General features: G+C 46.9%; 2 protein-coding genes across 2 annotated transcripts in view; both read right to left on the bottom strand.

Moving 5' to 3' along the window:
• Positions 1–9,572, bottom strand: part of GAD2 (glutamate decarboxylase 2) — a 39,084-nt gene extending 29,512 nt beyond the window's left edge. Inside the window, exons 1-6 of the mRNA XM_074156841.1 lie at positions 9,497–9,572; positions 9,185–9,244; positions 8,883–9,032; positions 7,516–7,749; positions 2,536–2,626; positions 1,610–1,722 (exon numbers count right to left, since the gene is read on the bottom strand). Of these exons, the coding sequence (XP_074012942.1) occupies positions 1,610–1,722; positions 2,536–2,626; positions 7,516–7,749; positions 8,883–9,032; positions 9,185–9,244; positions 9,497–9,572 (724 nt within the window). The remainder of the gene's footprint in view (positions 1–1,609; positions 1,723–2,535; positions 2,627–7,515; positions 7,750–8,882; positions 9,033–9,184; positions 9,245–9,496) is intronic.
• Positions 9,573–12,677: 3,105 nt separating this feature from the next.
• Positions 12,678–20,286, bottom strand: part of LOC141471205 (myosin-IIIa-like) — a 54,749-nt gene continuing 47,140 nt past the window's right edge. The window contains exons 17-20 of the mRNA XM_074157626.1: positions 18,295–18,404; positions 15,750–15,790; positions 14,599–14,739; positions 12,678–12,792 (exon numbers count right to left, since the gene is read on the bottom strand). Of these exons, the coding sequence (XP_074013727.1) occupies positions 12,678–12,792; positions 14,599–14,739; positions 15,750–15,790; positions 18,295–18,404 (407 nt within the window). The remainder of the gene's footprint in view (positions 12,793–14,598; positions 14,740–15,749; positions 15,791–18,294; positions 18,405–20,286) is intronic.

Raw genomic sequence — 20,286 nt, 5'->3', positions numbered from 1 at the left:
AAAGGGCCAGGACAGGTACGTGACACCTGCCAGAGAGCCCGTCCCCATGCAGGGTTCAGCTAGACGAAGTGAGCTCCAGCATCTGGTTCTTCCTGAGGTATTCATCTTTCCTGACTCACCCTATTTGTCTCAAGCACAGTTTGCCAGATTTGGGCAGATCTGACGCTGGCACTGAGCCCTTCACCCCAGCCTGCTGCCCGTGCCCAGCCTCTGCCTACCAGGTCTGGCTGAGCAGCAGTGCTACTGCACTTTTCTCCCCACTTAGGTCCCTGACCACCCCGGTGGGGTTCCTGTGGCTCAGGCCTTGCAAGGTGAGGAACTGAAGACCAGCTGTACTGAGCCAGGCCAGGGACTGGACAGTAACCAGCCACTGTCCAGTTTCCAAAAACTTTGGCTTAGGTCCTGGGTTCGTGATTCACATTTACATGCTGCCCTCTGTGATGGAGCCATGGTTTCCATCAGGACCTCCAAGCACTACAGTAAAAGCTGTCAGAGGTTTTGCTCTCAGTGCTTTTAAAATAAGGACTCAACAAGACATAAATTCTTCTCATCTTTTTCTCCACCTCTGTGGAAAGGCCCAGGACAAAACTCCTGCACCACTTCCCATGTGTGCATTCAGATGTGAGAAGTTGAAGATGAGCCTTGTCTGACCTTCTGCACAGCATGAACTGTACCCTTCACGCCCTTGGAGGGCTGAACATCCTAGGCTGTTATCAGTGAGGCCCGTCCTTTGCTCGATAGTCCAAATGCTCTTTCCTTCTCCATTAGGTCAACGAACTTTCTTTCCAGGAGGGCTCCTTCCCCACCAGTCTGTTCTCTTTTGACAAGCCAAAATGCTATGGCCAATGTCAAGTCTTTCTAGTTTTTGCAATTTGGTGATATAGACAGGCCAAAATTTTTAGCAATGAAATTCCAGAGTAAGATAGGAGGTGACAAAGAATATAAATCAAAAGACTAAGTGTGATGATTAAAAAAAAAAAAGGTCTTAATGTAGTGTTTGTCAGGAGTCAATGATTTCTCCACAGTTAGTCACACACTATTTTTTTGCCTTATTGGCTTGCCCTGAAGGAACCAGGTTTCTGAGCCTTTAAGCACTCAGATTAACCAGCTACCCAAGTACCCCACTGACCTCAAGAGGCAGCTCAGACATGGAAAGCTAACTGCATACTGTAATGTTGGCAGGATCTCACCCACTCCACTAAAATTACTTAAAGGGATGCTATATCTTTCCCTCTGCTCCAATTTTCCCTGCGGTGATGGAGAGCATTGCTGTGTTTCTTCCCCCCATTATTAATACAAAAGTCCTTCTATTTCATGTAATCCATAAAAAGCGGAGACAAAAAGAAAATGCAAGGGAAATGTCTCTTCTGATTATGTTTCCCATGTGCCATTACAGCTGCTAATAATGCAGTGCAGTTTGCTCAAACAGACCCTTGTAATCACATCCCTGAAATTCATAAACATGCAATACTTTATCTCAAAGAGGCCACTGGTGGTTATTAGCAAGTGTCCTCTCAAACATGCATATTTAATTATGTTTACTTTTTAACTACAGGGGATGTCATATAGCATAGTCTGAAAAATAAAGAAAGCTTGAAATATCATGTACCAGGTGAAAATATCCCATCGCCACAGCCCCCTGGCCAGCCAACCATCTCTCTCATTTTCCTTAGTGTGACATATTCCAAAAGTACAAACACTGGAGCAATTTCATAGGTGAACCTGAAATGTAGTAATGTCCATATTTAATGCTTTCATCTACAACACTAACACATCTTCTTCCAATATTACATTGTATTATAGCCACAATACACTCTATCTTACACTGGGTACTGTTCTGTTTTACAATACTTTTGACAAACTTCCTTTTGATTTGATGTCAAATGTCTAGAAAGAGAAATGCTGAGAGCACTTGAGACTCCACTTCCACCCATTTCAGTGAAACAAATCTTGCCACCTCTTCCAGGCTCAAGGCTTTGCCCTGCATTCAAGAGCTGCTGGGCAAAGCCGGACCTTTGCCTTGCAAAAATCTGTGTTCGTGTCTAGCTGGATACACATTACTAGTTCTACTCATGATGACAAGACAGAGCACGAAGCCAAGCAAGTGCACAAAAATGCTTCCTAGTCCTAAAGTGAAAAAAACCCCACACTTTAAATTCTGCACCTCTTAGAGAAAGCAATGCCTTTAACTGCTCTGAGTACAGACTGTCCATAACCTCTCTACATGAATGCCTTCCATTTTACATATTTATCCATGCAAAATGCTAAAATATTTTTTTCTGTATATTTTTTGAGGGCATAGAAAAACCGACATCAGATTAGTATGATGACATCTAATAGGAGACAATCTACAAGACAATTTCGAAAGTCTTCATGTAAATAGCTATAACAACCATTTTAAAAGCAGACAACTGCTTTTCCAGCAACCTTAATGTAAAAGTATTCTTTCTTTCATTCAGCTACAGTAACTAATATTTTACAGTATAACTGTAAAATTATATTAAGTATTACTATGGAAAAAAATCTGCTACTTACATATTAGTATTTGCTGCTGATGTCAGCCAGTCTGCTGCCAATCCAACCATGTCCAATCCAGTTGAAAGCTGATTAAAATATCTAGGGTGCCCTGCATAAGATGGAAAATGTTATCAAAGGACTGATGACTCTGAATGAAACTATTCAGTGCTGAATGGTATATTTACCTCCAGATTTCTATAGAGAAGGAAGTGCTTTCAAGGTATGAAACAAAGCAAACAGCAATAAATACATTTCTCGGAAAAGGCAGGATTTCTTTTCTTTCTCATTCCAAACTCAGTAAAATCAGAGTAATTACACTGAACACAGAATAATAAATTCCAACGTTCCCTATTATCCTCTCAATATGCCGTGAAAATTAGCACGATGCTGCGTCACAAAAATAGCTGTTTGCTCCCGTTAGTGTGTCACGTGTTGCCACTGGATGTGTTTTTGCCTGGCTAGGTTTGAAAGGCACGCACGAGACACCATCTGAAGAGCTTGCCAGTACATATAACATCAGTGATGAATGGCTAATGATTATAATAGAGTGAAATGAGAAAATGGAACATTTTGGTGACTGCTTTGCACATGACTCAAAGGCTGATGATTGTTCAAAGATGGCAGGGAAGGTGGCAGTCCTTGTCATTTCGTCCCTGTCAGAGTGCAATTATCAACAGCCTGGCTGCTCGCAATTGTGACTTTAAACAAACCCCATGAAAACCAGAACCACTGCCCCAGCAGAATGGTGCACAAGAACATACTCAATGAGCTGATAGTCCATTTACCTGATTAATCTAATTGGCTCCTGATTTTTTTCTAAAATCCTGTTAAGAGGTTTTCTTAAAAATATGCCTAGAGCCATTAAATGCAGGAACCATTAAACCTCAGTATTTACTAGCCGCTCCCCACAAGCCCCTGTTAAGTGGCATAATTTCCAGTACAAATTACAGACAGTTCACAATTACTTAAATGCTGTCCGACTCAAAGGAAGGCAGCTTCTGCTTGGAAAACACCTGTCCTGACCCACAGACGATGTACTGTTACTGCTGTCACGGAAAACAAAAGATAGAGCAAGATGACTGGAGAAAATGCAGACCCAGCACCAAAAGAAAACTTATCTTTGGTCTCCGGTGGCCTCTTATCAGGCGCGGACACATGGCTGGCAGAACAGCACGGGGAATTGCTCCCCAGCTCTCACCTCGCAGCACACAAAGGCAGGGTAATTGGGATGTGTGGGCAGAGCGGAGCAGGGCAAAAGGAGACAGGGGACGGGCACAGATGCAATATCCTGCACCCCTAACCTGAGATGAGCCCCGTGCTACTGCCATCCAGCCTGTGTTCTGCACCAAGCCCTCCCCAGCAGTGATACGAACTGCCATGTTCCCCTGTCCACACTACCCAGGACACGCGGCCAAGCCCATCAGGCAGCGAGGGATGCTGCTGAGACCCGGCAGGACCAACAGGATCCAGCCCCTGCACGCTCTCGAAGGGGGCAGGTGGACCTGGGGCACATGTGCATCCTTGCCACCACTGCCAAAGCCACAGCAATCCTGCGCCACGGGCTCTGTCTGCAGAGGACAGCATCTCCCCTGACGACGGGGTTTTGAGAAAGGTTTCGGTATTTATAGCTCAGGTTCAATCTCACAGCCGGGCTCCGAGTGAGCTCCCAAATTCTGCCAGAAAGCAACAGAAAATCAGGAGCTGAAAGCCTTTGGCGAACGCGAGCCACAGGAAGAGGCCAGAAAAACTCCTGCTTTGGAAATAAATCCACACTGAAAAGCTGGGGAATAGCAGAATTCGTATCTGCAGCTGCAGTGTCTCGGCGGCTCTCCGTCAGCGCCGTACCCAGCCCCAGGCGACAGCCCTGTTGTCACTGCTTGTTTCTTCAAGGAAACCCCACACCACACCTCCTGCTTTAGGAACCGCCGCAGGAATGGGGCTGGATGCACGCGGGGGTCGGGCAGCCGTACCCCGGGGGGAGCTGCCTTGTGCCCTTTCACAGATGTGACAACAAGGAGGGCAGGAGCTGCCGCGGCGGCTGATGGCAGAGCCCCCAGCGCCTACACTACACCTGTGACACGGTCCCCTCCACCCAGTGCCCTTCCCTCCTGCAGCGTGGCTTTAACACGCCACGGCAGAGAATGTAATGCCCCGATCTGACCCCAACCTCAGCTGCAAGGGTTTGTCTGTCCAGGTGACACCCTAACAGGTGAGCGAGCTCTCTTCCCTCGGCCAGATGGCGGCCACGGAAAATTGCAGCTCTGCTTAAAACACTGGCTCTGACCGACCAGGCAAGAAGAGTTTGTGAGAGACGCTCAAAAATCACTCTGCCTGAAAGGCACATCCTTTGTCGCGGTTGTCACCGAACAAAGAGGTGACCACAAAAGAAACCGACAGGGTGCAGGGAGCAGGGGGAGGGGGTGTGTGTGTGTGTGAAAATAGGAGATTCCTGGTTGATTTAGCAATAAACAACATATTTACACATATTCCTGAGTAAATCGGGAGATGATGTGCAATTACCGGGGCTGAGGCACTGGGATGGCCAGGGCTGGGCTTTCCCTGCCGAGGACGTGCCTTTGCCCCACGCACCCTCCTCTCAGACCCGCTCCTGCCTGCACGGGGTGTCAGGCACAGACAGCCCCCAGCGCGAACACACAGCATCCACCGGCGCGACAGGCAAGCGCCGAGAAGGGCTGGGCAAAGACGGACAGCACGGATAAAGGCATGGCCTTTGGGTTTGGCCTTGCCCGCAGCCCCATGGCCTGCTGCCGGCATCAGGCCCTGCCAGGGAGCAAGGCTGGGCCAGCGCCAGCTCCTCGCACCCTTCCTGGGGCTTCCAAGCCATTTTTAAATGCTCCCATTTCAATTCCCCCAGCAAGCCTTGCACAGGAACTGAATTTCACATCCACCTCCCCCTGCATTTGCAGACGCTGCCTTTTATATTCTCTCAGACAAAATTCTGGCTGGGGCTGGATGGCGGTAGCCGGGCCAGTGAGGGGGTGGAAAACCGTGCGTGGCGCCCCCGGAGCACCCCGGCAAGCCCTGGCACTCAGGCAACACCTGGGAGCATCGCACGCCTGCCCCTCGGCCAAAAAATCAGCCAGCCGGCTCCTCGAATCCCAACCGGGGATCAGTGCTGGGACATGGGGATCCAGCTGCGAGACTAATCTAAGCAATACAATTTATTTTCCAATCAGCCTCCCGGGCCCCTGCAGCACCCCCCCCCAGCCCAGGAGGGGCCGTGTCCGAAGGGCTCCCACAGCGGGAGGGGAGGCAGACCCCCGCTGCCAGAAACCTCACTGCACTGTCCCTCCTCTGAGGGTAATTCCAGCGTTTTACTCCGAAGCACGTGCCGAAGGGCTCCGGGTGTAAATCCTGCGTGTTTCGGGAGCCCCCGCAGGCTGGGGCAGCCGCTCCAGGGGGCGGCAGCCAGGCAAGACGGCTCTGCACCCCCCGGCCGCATCTCACACACACACACACACACACACACACCCCCCCGGCACCTGTCCTTGGAAAGTGAAAACTCTAATTTCATTAAAACGAAATAAAAAATGCCCAGAAGGAAAAGCCTTACATATTTATGGGGAGGAAGGGAAATGGTAACATTGTTTTACAGGGTCTTTTTTGGATGCACAAAATGAACTAGGTCCATTATGTGAAACAGGTTATGACAATAAAAGCTGAACAAAAATCGCTTAAGAAACCCTATTCTTTGATTTTCCACATTCACAGATCCTGTGTTTCAAAGCATTCCGTGAAAATATGTTTCCTATGCCCTACCCAGACACATCACATGGATCACCGGACTGATCGACTTTGTTCCTGTGGACATCATCTATCTAACTATTTACTCCAATATTTTACAGACGTTTTGGCAGCACCCGACTCATGCATCAAAAACATTCAGCTGGGCATTTCCACCTCTAAACGAGGATTACACAGATCCCCCTCAATCTATTGGAATCAGTCTGTTCTGTTCCCAAAAGGTGACAAAACCCGGTTTTTCTTTTCCCCTCAACCTCTACTCACGAAATCACGAGCCTTTTGTCTCTGTCAGTAATTGCTAACGCGTTTGTTTTTAAGCAATTTCTCAGTAATTCAAATTCCCCCGAAGAGCTCCCCCCGCACTTCACATCGTTTTTCAATCACAGCCGTAATTATAGCTCTGCTTTTTGCCTGCTCCGCCGCCGTTTATTTAAGGTGGCCCCGGGTGCGCCCCCCCCGCCCCGGGCCTGGGCGACCCCCGGCGCTCCCCCTTATCCCCCCCCCCGCCCCCTCCTCCACGCCCACACGAAGCCTACACTGGGGCACGACAAACGGGGGTGTCCCAGACAGTCGGGAGTCAACCCATCCCTGCCCTCCCCCGTCAAAAACAACAACAAAAGGCTGTTAAAGCAATCCGGGCTTTGTTTATATTGCTCGAGCCTAAAGTTGGAAAAAAAAACCCTCCTGCGCATAGTTCTGCCAAATTCTCCTATTTTTCTGTCCTGCAGGTAAGGGGAGAGACACAGCAAATGGCCGCTCACAGCTCCCACGTACAGGATATTTATTGTCATTTTGGCTGCTAAATGGGTTTGTCCCTGATGCCCCCCTGCAGGAACGACACCCCCACCCCGACACCCCATCTCCGAGCCGGAGGCAGCCCCGGTCTGCGGGGAGCAAGGGGCAATCCCGGGGGCATCACTTGTAAAATGGATGAAAAGGAAAGGGGGGCAAGTCGGAAAGGTGGTGAAAAGGCTGCTCGTCGGCAACTCCCGACACACAGAAACATCAATTTTAAACGGGAGAGGGTGTGCGAGGCTGCACTGACAGCTACAGAGACGGGGCCGCTGGAGTATTTTATCATTTAAGAAAACGATTTCTGACTCGGCTAGAAATTGTTCGGAACTGGCAAAATACAGTCGCTGCTTCAAGCTTTAACGTTTCAAGACAAAATGAAATGACACCTTTAACGAATGGATGGGATCACATAGGGTAGAAAATGAGCATGGCTATTACCTGTTTTAATTGCATACTTCAGAGTTGTTCTGCAGTTCAATAAAATTTCTTCCAAGGTCTGTGGCTGATCTGCCAGTTCCCAGTTATATTCCTGGAGCAGCTCATTTGGGTAATGGAAATCAATAACTTTTGTTGATCTATCAAAACTTTTCGCCACATACTGAAGTAAAATGTCCACAACATCTTGTAGGAAAGACATAGTTGTTATTTCTCCATCGCATGCCGGCAGAAGATCTGGGAACGGAGAAATGGAAAGTTCACTTCGTTTTACGACCGCATACACTGAGTTCAGACAAAGGCTTCTCACGTTTATGTTTAGGAAATCTTGTCACTGCGTTCGGTACAAATAAGACTTTGTTTTCATTTACTAAGCAAATTGGTAAGACTGTATTTTAAGGAATGTTCTGAGAGATAATAGTTAGGTTTTAATATCCTATCTAAAATAGCAAATTTTGCCCACAGTGTTATTTCAGACCAATTTTTAATGAGAGCGAGCAGGGAAACAAGAAAAAAAGGAAAACGAATCTCAGGAAAAATAAAAGATCGGGGAAACAAGGGCTACAAAAAGCGCTCTAAAAACTGTCATTTGCCTTGCAATAAAATACCTTCATTGTGACTCTCCCAACGCGAGTAACTTGTTGATAATTTAATGTCTTTTCCGAGGCGATGCTACACGGTCTCTCGGGGCACGCACCGACAGCTTTTGTTTAAGCGCAACGGCTCCGGCAGAGCCGAGCTGGAGTGGAAGCCCCTGATTTGGGGTGACCCGGGAGCGGTCAGACAGGCGGCAGCACAAGCTCCCACGGCGGGGCCAGCGGGGCAGAGCCTGCCCCGGTGCCCCCGCGCAAACGGGAGCGTTTCTGGGCAGCGCATTTCTGCGGGGAGCGGGGATCTCTTTACTAGCGGAGACGCCACCTCCAAGGTCAGAAAACATGAAGCGCAAAAATACCTCGAATTAAAATCAATCGGTAAGACAGCGCTCTTTCCCCCTACTCCCCTCAAACCTTAATTACATCGCAGTGACTTCAACGAGAAGGTCGCTGCTGGCGGTGCCCCTTAGAAAGAGCAACCTGCAGGCTCCAATTTTATTCGTTTTTGGTTTTGGTTTGTTTTTTTTTTTTTAAGGGATTTTTTTTTGTTTGGGGTTTGGGCTGGGGTTGTTTTGGCGGGTTTGAGAAACGCCGGCGAGTACCGGGTGCCGGAGGAGCGGGCCGGGGCGGGGGGCGCGGAGCTCCGCGGAGCCGCCGCGCACCGTCGGGACCCACCCGGCCTCCGCGCACCGCGGGCGGAGGCAATTTCCCGACCGAACGGCGGTTTTTGTTTTTGGTTAGTTTTAGAACTGCAGCGTGGCCCGGGAGCGCCGTTACCTGTTGAGTGCAGAAAGGCGTAATTCACCTCCGCTTTTTGGCAGCCGCAGGGTTTTTTGTCGCAGGTACAGGCCGGCCGCGGCTCCGCTGCCCCCGGGGCTGCCCTGGCGCCGGTTTCCACGGGTTTCTCGGCATCTCCGTAGAGCAGGGCTTGACAGCGACACGGACACACGGCCTCAGCATCGCGGCATCAGCCCCCGTCCCGTCCCCCCCCCCGCCCGCCCGCCCCGGGGCAGGGCCCGCGGCCGCCCGTCAGCGCTCCGCGGGCGCGGAGCCTCGCCTGGGCGGCGGGCTGCCCTTACCGCAGAGTTTGTTTCCGATCCCTCCCGTGAACTTCTGGGCAACCTGACACCAGGCTCTGGCTGCAAGAGAAAATGGAGCGGAGGGTCCGTGGGGACGGGCGCGGGTCGGGGGCGCCTCGTCCCACACCCGGCACCGCTCCCCAGGAAACCCCCAGCCCAGCCCAGCGGGGCCGCGCCGGGCCAGACCCGCCGTCGTCCCCCGCCGCTCCGTCCCGATTCCACAAAGGGGTCTCCGGCGAGCGGGCGGCGCTGCTACGGCGGCTCGGCGGCTCCGTCGGGCCGGTCCCGCTCGGCGGCTCGGCGCTCCCTTACCTGTGCCGGGGCTCTCGGCGGCCGCGGAGCCCTCCTCGGCCCCGAAGGACCAGAAGCCGGAGCCGGGGCTTGCCATGGCGGTGGCGAACCGGCAGGGCGGGCGAGGAGCGGCGAGCTGCAGCCCAGGCGGCCTGAGCGAGAGTGCGTGAGTGTGAGTGTGCGGGTGTGTAAGTGCGTGCGTCTGCGCCAGGCGGCGGCAGGCGAAGGGGCGGGGGCGCCCCGGGCACGCGTGGGTGGGAGCGTCTCCCGTGGGGGCCCCCGGGGCGCGCTCCCCCGAGCGGCCGCGGTCGCTCCCCGCAGCAGTCGCGCCGCTGCCCCCGGCCTGTGACGGGGCGGGCGGCGCCGGGGGAGGTGCCCCCGCCGAGGACGATGGCGACGGCTGCCGTGAAGAGTCCCCCGCACCCTGCTCCGGAGGGGCGGGGGGGGGCGCTGGGGGCAGAGCCGAGCACTAGGTGAAGGCGAGGTGCCTTGTTCCGCCTCCACCCCACCGACGACCCGCGCCGGACGGCCCCGAGGCCCGAGTTCGGCGGGGCGGGAGCAGGGGGCCGAGCCCCGCCCGGCGCCGCCGAGCGCTGAGCGGAGGGGAAGGGTGATTTTCCGGGCCGTGGAGGGGGCGGACGCGGCGGTCCACGGTGCCCCGAGGGGAGGGCTGAGACACAGGTCCCTGGGGCTACGGGGAACCGTCCCCAATCCTGTGAGCTGCAACGCGCCGAGAAATTCACCCCCACGCCCCTCACCCCCTGCACCGGGGTACCCCCACGGCTGCGAACAGGGGACTCCCGGGCGGCGGCCCCGAGGCCGGGACAGCCCCTGCGGCAGGCGGCGAGCAGCGGGGGAGTCCCGGGGCGGGGAAGGGACAGCCCTCCCGAGCCCCCACCACCCCCCGGCCCGGCCCGGCCCTGCCCGCTGCCACCGGCGGGGCCCCCGTCGAGCCGGGCCACCCGGAGAAGGCGCTGGTGGCGAGGCCCGTACAGGATGGGGCGGCTCCTGCTCCCCGCTCCCGGGCTGGGCTGCGGGGTCCCGCCTGCGCTCCCGCGGAGGTGGCGGGAGGAGCCCTGCGCGACGCCGCGGCTGCTTGGGGGCGGCCCCTGGCTCCTGCGCCTGCCAGCCCCGGCGTCTCTCCTGGCCTCCCCGGGCCGCTCCCGGGGTCTCCCCGCAACCCCCCCGGGGATGGGGAACCCTCCGGAGCCGCCCTCCCCGCTCCAGCCCCGTGGGAGGCGGCAGGTCTCGGAGGCGAGACTGGAAGAGAAGGCAAGGAACCGCTCCCTCTCCCGCCCCGACGTCGTTTCTGAAGGCAACCAAAGCTCCCCCAGCCACCCAGCTGGTTCCCCGCGGGAGCACAGAGCCCTTCCTTGCCGTGGTTGCCTCTTCTCCATCACAGGAGGGATTTCAAGCCCTAACCCTGGAAGGGAGGCAGGCGAGGCCATGCCAGGCCAGGATTTGGCCCTGCTGAGAGCACTGGTCACCCAGGACCCCCACTGCTCCTTGCAGCCAGGCCCTGGGAGCTCCCAGGCCGTCTTCAGCCGAGGCCATCTCTCTCCGCTTTCTACACGCACCCACATGGTTACTAGGGCTGTCCCTCTCTGAAATCTCAGAGCAACGTTTTGATGTTTTTCAACACTCTCCTGGTGGGAAAGTAAAAGAAAACCAGCCCAGCCCAGGCATCTCTGGAATTACAGGTCTTTTCCAGCTCCCAGATCACATCGGCTTTAAGGAAACGCAGACGGTAATTCAGGCTCTCCACGGCGAGAGGCTGCTGTGAGCTCTTCCCCACCTCGCTCACTCACCCCCAGTCCACAGTGCTTCGTCAGTTCTGGGTGTAATTCAGACGCAGCCAACCGTACCACTGCCTTGTGCATTTTTATTTACTTTACCATCTTAATAATACATGAGAAAGCAATTTTAAAACAGATTTCAAATTTAAACAATGTATTGCAAATTTTACATTGCAGCAAATCTTAATTCGGTGCACAGCCTTATAACTACTTAAAGATCAGGAAGCAATGGTTACCTGTCTCTGGGGAAAGAGCCAAGTGTTGGGGGGAAACAGACAAAAACCCGACCCCTGTGGCTCGCTGCTGCTGCCAATCGTAGGATTTAGGAGATCTAAGCACGGGAGCAGGATCAGGCCTTTATACTGGCATCATGAAATTTGCCTTCTCTTGCTTTGCAGCTGGGAACATGCAATTACAAATCCTGAAAGGAAGCGCAGCAATTATCTGTGTGGTTTCTGTGAAATAAGGTCCTTTGAATAAGGAATCGGGGGAAAATTTTAACATGGTGGCTATTGCTTTTATTTCCACTTAATTTCTAGTGGAACTGATTAACAGTGATCATTACATTTAGGCAGCAATCAACCAGAGAGCGTATTTCTTGGCACCCCAGAGATTTAAGATTCCTAAAAATCTAATGCAAAGGAGAACAAAGCAAACATGATTTAAAAGTTCATCACTTAGTCACAAAGCTCAGAGGCAGAGGAGAGGGCTGGATATACTTCTCAAAAATGGACATCTCCAACATAAAGATTATACACACAATATTGACCTTTAAAACTGGCTACTAGCTTTAAAGTCAATAATGAAATAAACTGCCATAGTATGCTATCCAATTAATCATTTATGTTTGTTTTTATTAGAGGGACACTTGCCACAAACAGTTCATCCCAAAATTTAGGCATTGTAAACCTAAAATGGGCAGAAATTCCCCTATGGTGTTCTTGTTATATTTTTTTTCCTGTAAAACTATTTATTAGAAACAATAACTAAGGTTTTCTGAAGGTGCGTGTAGAAATTTGAAAGCTTAACTAGGGAACTAGAAACTAAATGATCTACTTTAATTGGATGAGACTCATGAAATGCAAAAAAGAAAGAAATATACATTGAGGAAAGTAAACTAGATTTAAGCTGCTTAACGTCTAATAATTTTCATATGTAGCAGTGGTATCTGAAAGAAAGCTGATTTTTGTATTAGGTATTTTTAAAGTATACGATATGTGACTGACAGTGTCCCTTTGCCACGGTGTTGGGCTGTAAACCACAGTAATTCATACTCACATGAACACACACGTTGTAAACTTGAAACATCAGAGATTAAAAAAAAAAAAAAAGGAAGCACATGGTATAAAATGATAAAAAAGATTATGCTAATAAAAGCCAAATGGCAGCAGGAACAGCAGCAGCAGCTAAAACTGCTGGATAAGGCGCCGGCGCTGTGAGGTCTTCCGCAGCAGTCGTCTGTAGTCATAGGGATTATCTTCGGTTTTACTCTCTTCCAGGGGGCTTTCTGCAACCCTCGACCTAGGGATTAAGCGCAGAAGTGTTTTAGAAATTAAAGTCAAAACATTTACCTTGGCAAACACTCCTAATCGACTGCTTAACCTCCACCCTCGGGGGGAGGAAATAAAAGGAAAAAGGAAAAAAAATCCACTGACTTCGCTAGGCCTCTTCCTGTGCTACATAAAGCAGGCACCTTGGAACAAACATATTATATACTAAAAGCAGATGAACACAGAAGAACAACATGTTCTTCTATGAAAGGGACATAATAAAAGGACATAAAACCATTGAGAACATGGGGATGTTTTGCAGTAGCATTTGCCTGATGGTTACTGAACCAGATTTTCAGTTGGCGTAAATTTGTTTGCTCTGTTTTTAACCTGCCTGTGGAGCTCACTGTATGTCCATCTCTTCTTTTTTTTTTATTTTTTTATTTTTTTTTTCAGATGGGAAGATGCATTTTGGAAGTCACCTCTTCACAGGCTGGATGGTGACCTGGTAGCAGGCGTTACCATGGAGCAAGATTAAAAATAAAACTCAGTTATTTTAAAAGTATATTACTCTGAAATAATAACTCTGAAGATAAACTGCCAAATAAAAAATACTCAGTGCTTCAGTTCTGGAGACTGAAATGACTGTATAGTCTTTAGATCCAGGTGACCCCATTTGAAAGATACTGAAGCATAGAAATGTTTATTCATTGCATTCATCTGCCCTCAGAGGCAACAGTGTAAATTTAAAAGTTACACAGATTATTTTCACTCTGGCTAGTTAGGATACAATCAGAGCAGCACACAGCAAAAGGTAAGAAATTCCTTTTAGTAAGCTCAGTGCCAAAGTTCTCATTCATCTAAACCAGACCTCAGGGTTCAGATTTGGTGTAATTAACCACCCTAGAAATGCAACATTTTCCAAGGGATGTAAACTATATGGTAATTCCCTGATACTATTATTTTTTATTCCATGCCTTCACAACACCATCCTAAAACTAATTTAGATCCTACCTGAAAAAATACCAAAAATAAAATACGTAAGGGGCACAAAATTTTCTATAAATATTTTCTCTATTTCTATGGGTACATTTTCAAATTCAGTGAATATCCCAGGCTTAGTGTTTCCCTTAAGCCTTTGACCTAGATATTTTCCAAGTTTTTCTTACATATATGAAGACACAAGAAGATGCAAATATATAAAGATATAGAAATATGTGTTTGCACGTGCAGTGTGTGTGGGGGCACTGGCAAGAGTGAGAATATCAATTCCCTTAGCCCAGCAGAGGTCACCCTCTATGAAGTCTACGTGGGAACAGAGGAGCTCGAGCAAACCCTCCTTTTAGGGTTTTTCTCCTGGCTGCCCACTTTGGTGAGGTCCCACCACAGGCTATGAACACACGTGCTGACACAGGAGAGCAGGAAAAGGAGGCAGTCAAGCTGGTGTCTTATCTGCAGAAAGCAGGCAGAAAGGTCGGCGCGCATCCACCCTATTTAAAACCTAACTGGTCAGAAATACAATTTTTAGGTTCTGCTTTAGTTTAATTTGATTTTTGATCAGAGATTTACTGCAGGATTTTTGTCCATCTCACCTGGCACTTGGGAAGCAAAAAACTAGCAGGTAGGCTGGACACCAATCGTAACAGCATTTGTCCCCGCTGCATAAAGATGGGAAATTTTCAGCTATACATTTTACAAGTTAATTTGGCAAGATTCCGTGAATAAAAAAATAGATTTATGTCTAATTTGAAAGTGTGTCTTTCTTTTTATTAATCTTCTGAATATATCAACAAGGATATACATTTATTTTTTCCTATTATTATTTTGTACGAATTACCGCTCAGTAGCTCTTAAAATTGAAGTCCTGCGCTCAACTGAGTGTCTCTTCTTTCTTGTGGTAGAACTGCTGTCCTTTGAGGTGGAATCAGTAGATGAAATTTCTTGGTAGTAGATATCTAAATCTAGCACTTTGCTCAGACTGTCAATAAATAAGTACACTAAGTTAACAGTTTCACTTTTCAACATGATATTCAACATTCAAAAATAAGGCATCAAAAGAAGAGCTGTAACAGACCAGACATGAGGGACAGGGACATTAAGTGAATCTTTCAAGCCGTGGCATAAACAAGTGCAATTCAAACTGTGGTAAAATGAAATTAGATGCTGTGAGCGCATATTATGTGCATATAATGTCACGTAATTTCCTTTAAGATACATATTTTAGATACAGAGTTTGTATTCTGCAACCTCAGCCTAGGATAGTGCTAAGGGCCCGTTCATCTTGCATCTATGACCAGGCTACCATAGCACATATGCTCTAGTACCATAGCAGCGACGCTTGGGAGCAGCAAAAAAGCTGAAGTATAGAAACACAAATAAAGTAAAGCTGTGATGTATGTCAGGAACTGCAAACCAGGTCTACAGCACATGTAAGAATCTAAGATACAGAAGGACAGACTATATCTATTGCTTCCTTTTATTTCTGCAGAGATCCATCAAAATAGTTACAAGAGACTTCTGGTTGCAATTTCAATGGCTACTCTTCTTTACCTGTTATTAATAATTATTGTTTTAATGTCTTATGATCTATTTCCAAACAGTCATATGTTTTTTTAGGAGAGAATTTTAGCAGTCTTTGTATTTTTGCTAACAAAAAAGAACTGGTTGCTCATTTGCTTTGACTGGAATTTTAAGCACCTTCAATTATTTTCTGTGTCAGAACTATCTTTGATGTGGACCTTATCTTAACTTATTATTGTGCTTGTGTTGCCATGGTAAAGGGCCATGCTGTACTAAACTGAATGACTGAATTCTATAATGGATTTTTGTTGCTGAAAATTGCATATTTTAACTTCGTATATGATGCCCTGCCTGTGAATCACCAAATTATCATGCTTTTTTTAATGCTTTATTCTCCTGGTTGAAGTACCGCTAAGAACTATTTCTAGAGTACTGAAATGACAATAGTGTGATAATGAAAAAAATTACCTTTCTTTTCTTGGTTTCCGTTTTTCATCTTGTATTGATTTCTAAGAAAATACAAAGTAATTTAAAAAATACTAAAAGGAAAGCTTATGCAAAGATACAAGTCGTCAACATGTTAGGTAGGAGTGTTGTACATTTTTTGTTAAAAGAAAATATAGAGAATCTAATTTGTGAGCAAGTGCCCCAGAAAAATCTATTTTCAGAATCTTTGAGGCTGAGAATGGGATTAGCATTGTTACTCCCAAATTTCAGTTGCCATACTGTGAAAAAAAGCTAAAGCAATCGAGATCAGAAAACAAAAAGGAGATCTAAAACTTTGAAATATCTATAGTTGTTTTAATGAAGTTGACAACACTATCTCACTGAGGGAAGGTTACCGTGATGCCATGAGAATTTCCATAAATACCCAGTGGGAGCAGGCAGAATCCTCCTCTCATTAATGTCAATGCAGTCTTGTCACAGGTTTTAGTAGAACAAAATGGACATTTAAAAAGCAGTATATACTAGGTGGCAAAAGCACCTTTAGGACACAAAACATCCAGAAAGGCAGAGGAGAAAGATTCATAGGGAATGTGAATAATTTCTTATCCCAAATAGATTTCTGTCCCTACAGCCAAAACAATGCTATGCTGCAGCATCTAAAGCATCACACTTCACAAGCAGTATTATTAAGTGCAGATGGTCTTAGTTGTGTTTCTTGCAAACAAGCGAAAACTTACTACAATTAGTGAATTGTCCCACTGCAAAATCACTGAGAATCAGAAATCCTGATGGACAGACACTTCCTATGCAGGTAAAGGCACAAGACATATAATTTCAAAATGCTAAGCTGATCTAGAAAAATAAAACCCAAAATGAACTTTTAGTGCCCTGTATGAACAGTGGGCTATTGTCAGACTTCATTTAGATCCATACACCACTTTAGCTCGGTTGATATGCAAGGAGATGAGTGAGAATGGTGTCTAATTAATATCTGTAACATACTGTGAGAGAAATATCTGGTTTTGCAGAAGACAGAGGAAATTTTTCAAAAAATGCATTCATATTGTGTGCCTTCACTTTCAGGTGATCTGGGCTTCATAATCATCTGCAAATACCTGCAGGTCACGGAGATTTTTAATAAGGTAGAAAAGTCATGATAGCTGGAAAAGCTGACTACCCTCAAGTTAGAGCTCAATGACTTGCCCAAGCTCTAAGAATTTAAGAACTAGTAGGTCCCCTTTCCAAGCTCCAGTGTATAGGTGTTTATACTGAACCTTTAACTTACCAGAGTTAGGAAGATAGGCTTCTCTTTTTCATGGCTTCTTGAAAAAATACAACTAATTGAAGGTAATATTGATTAACAACTTGAAAAACTGCTGCTAAAAATTTGTTTAAAAATTCCCCAGCATTACTGCCGTTTTTGTTCTCACTGATGTGATGGCTGTTTTCTGACAATGAGCTGGCCATGTCACAAATTAGCTTTCAGAAAATACTATGTTCCTGACTCTGTAGTCGCGGCTTTCAAAATCTGCATTTACTTCAGAATTACACTTCACCTCGGAAATTTCCTAATACAGAATTCAGTGTCATGCCTTTCATTTCAGTCCTTTATCTCACCAGTCTTGCTTTCGCAAAACAAATCTTATTCTTACGTGCCAATTTATTTTTAAGAATATCATTTTCTTTCCAGAATATCAGTGTTCCAAAGCTGTGTTATGTCAAAGCCCCCGTAATAAAACATAGCTGTGTCTTTTTTGGTATGCCAGGCACAACTCTCCCTAAAGGCCCTGGTGACACCTTCTGTTGAAAGGAGAAGCAATTGCTACGCTTAGTTTATTAGCTGGGCTCTCACCGGCTGTTAAAATAGGTCACTAAGATACAGGCACCTCGAGCAAATGAGTTTAATTGCTTTTTTTTTGTTGGAACTGCTTTCTGAGCTGCTTTTACATTTTCTCTCTTTCTGCTTACTTTCTTGCCTTTTTTTTTCTATGTTTAAGGGCACTGAAGTCAAGAGCGAAAAGCAGCCCTCGGTATCTGAACTTGGACCAAAGGCTATATATAAAGACACTCAAATCCATTAGTCTCCTGAGCTGTTGGTATTTGCCAATTCCTTCATAATCACAATCTGACACATTTGTAAAGGAAGTTACAGTGTGCATACTAATACAGCCTATTTTAATATTTGCTCTCTCTGCAAGATCAAGCACTAATTTAGACACTCAAAATAGCTCTCTGAACAAACCTGTTTCTCTCCCATGACTTGCAAAGAAACTACGGAGACCGGACACTTAATTTGGGTATTTAAAGTGCAAATGCTGCTTCTGCATATAATGTATGTATGTATGTTTAGGTAGAAAACTAAAAATTGGTCTGACCTAGGGCCCAACTCTGAACCTTAATAATTTCAAATCTAGTTTGAAATGTGAATTTTCTGGCCTGCCTCCTTTCAGCAGAACACAGCTTTTATGTTGTATTAGAAAGGAATACGGGGAATTGGGCAATTAGAATTAAAGTTCAATTGGGAATTATCTGACAGTCTTAGCCCACAAAAACTTGCTAAACTCACATGTATTAGAGTGTAGTAGGTGGAGTCTTCTGGATTATTTAATGTCTTAGGCTTCCGTGGCCTTCTTGGGGGTCTCTGCATTGGGCGAGAGTCTTCTACTTTGGCCGCAACTGTAAAAAAGCAGAAGATAGCAACGCTTATTTCTTCACAGAATGGTAGGCTTTTACAAAAACAGGAGAGAATTTCACCAAAGGAAAAAAAAAATCCACACAGGCACTTTTACTGCTTGCAGAAGCTCAAGAAAGCAACTGTTTGGGGCATTTCCATGGCAAGACTGGAAAGAGGAATGGGTTTATCCATTGGAGTGCTGACTACCACATAGGCAGATGACACATAATGAATGTCAGGCTGGAACAGCCCAGCAGTCTGCCTGTCACAGGCTTCTCCTCCTAAAAAGGGCTGATGCTCCACATTCAGAAAAGGACTCTGAAAGGCAATGGCTACTGGAAGGCTCGTAACAGGGACCTGGGTGGTTGGGATGATTTTTTCAGACTTAAGTCAATCATTAAGGTGCTGAATAAGGGAACTAGCATTAGACCTCTGATTCAGAGGTTGGTCCTCTATATTTTCATAGTTTTGCCAAGGTCTCCTGCAGAGGCTGTTCATTTCAAGCCAAACCCTGTACCACTGGGCAACACAGCGTGACCACCATATCCACTGCATCCAGCATAATCTAGTTTAGTGTACTCAACTTCTGGTCTCTATTTCCACAAAACCTTTCTGCAAACATGCAAAAAGTGCTTTCATTCTAATGGAAGCAAAGTCAAGATTTTAACACAAAATGGAACTGCTGTCTTCTGGCAGTCTCCAAGCTCAGTTAGACACTGACTTGTGGGTTACAATGGCTGGCACATGGGGAACTAGAAAAATGTCTTGGATATTTGCTTTTTAAAAAATATATCTGCAGTTCTGACAATGCTAAGATATAGGGCTGCTAAGGGCTCATAGGCTTATAGGTTCTGAGACCACAGGACTGACTCTGGGGAACCACAGATGTACAGTGTGGTGAGCATGATCACCATACATCCAGCTTCAGCTATCAGGAAAGTTAATAAGGGGCTACAGCAATTCCTTCATGATGAAGGGAGCAGGGGTTGCAGGGCAGCAGTACACCTAAGACAGAGATAGGTCACAAGGACACGTACAGGACGATGAATGAAGTCACAGCACGAGGTCTAGGCACCGTGAACTGTGTGTCCAGGTATATTGCATTATCCAGTGAGGTTTTAGATTGTCCTTGTCCCTTCACAGAAGTATTCAGAGGACAGTCCATGAGAAAGAACATCTCCTTACTCATAAATTAATATAGTGTGAAGGTGGAATGAGGATCTAGCTCCCAATGAATTACTAAAGTGTGTTCTGCTGATCTAATCCCCTTTCACATGAAGTGACTTTAACTCCATAACCCCAATGTGCTAATGACATGTGATTGAGTCTTAGAAGGAAGACTGTATTTTGTTCTCTAATGACCATCAGAAACCCTCTTACACGATAAAAACTGTCCCATGTACATTAGACATCTTTTTAATTAAGGAGGTGGCACAATCATTTAAAATGAGAAATGATCAGTAATACATCAGTGTTGACTCCTGCAAAAGTAGCTGTGTAAGTTTTTTGTTATGAGTGATAAATAAAGGCTTGTAAAGGTCATGGATATACAGAGGAGGCAGGATGAATAATGTTAATTTAAATTGTAGCTGGATAATGATTACATTTATTGTTTTAGTTTCTTATCTGAGATGCAGACTGCTGCTCATGTAATGAATGAACAAGTATCTTTTAACATTTTGCACTTAAGAGAACAATGGTGTTTTTTGAAGCCAGGGTACAGATAATTCATGTTAAACAATGAAATTTAGATGCAATAAATTCAGTAACCTGTATTAAATATAAATAACATTCTTTGATTTGAATAGGTATAGCAGGTCTGACTGTGCTCTTATGTGGGCTGTTGTTACCCTGCTGCATTTAAAATGGGCCACCTGGAGTTAT

Source organism: Numenius arquata, chromosome 12, assembly GCF_964106895.1.
Source record: "Numenius arquata chromosome 12, bNumArq3.hap1.1, whole genome shotgun sequence".
Lineage (NCBI taxonomy): Eukaryota > Metazoa > Chordata > Aves > Charadriiformes > Scolopacidae > Numenius > Numenius arquata.
The sequence above is the reverse complement of the archived record's forward strand: the minus strand, read 5'-3'. Positions and strand labels throughout refer to the sequence as shown.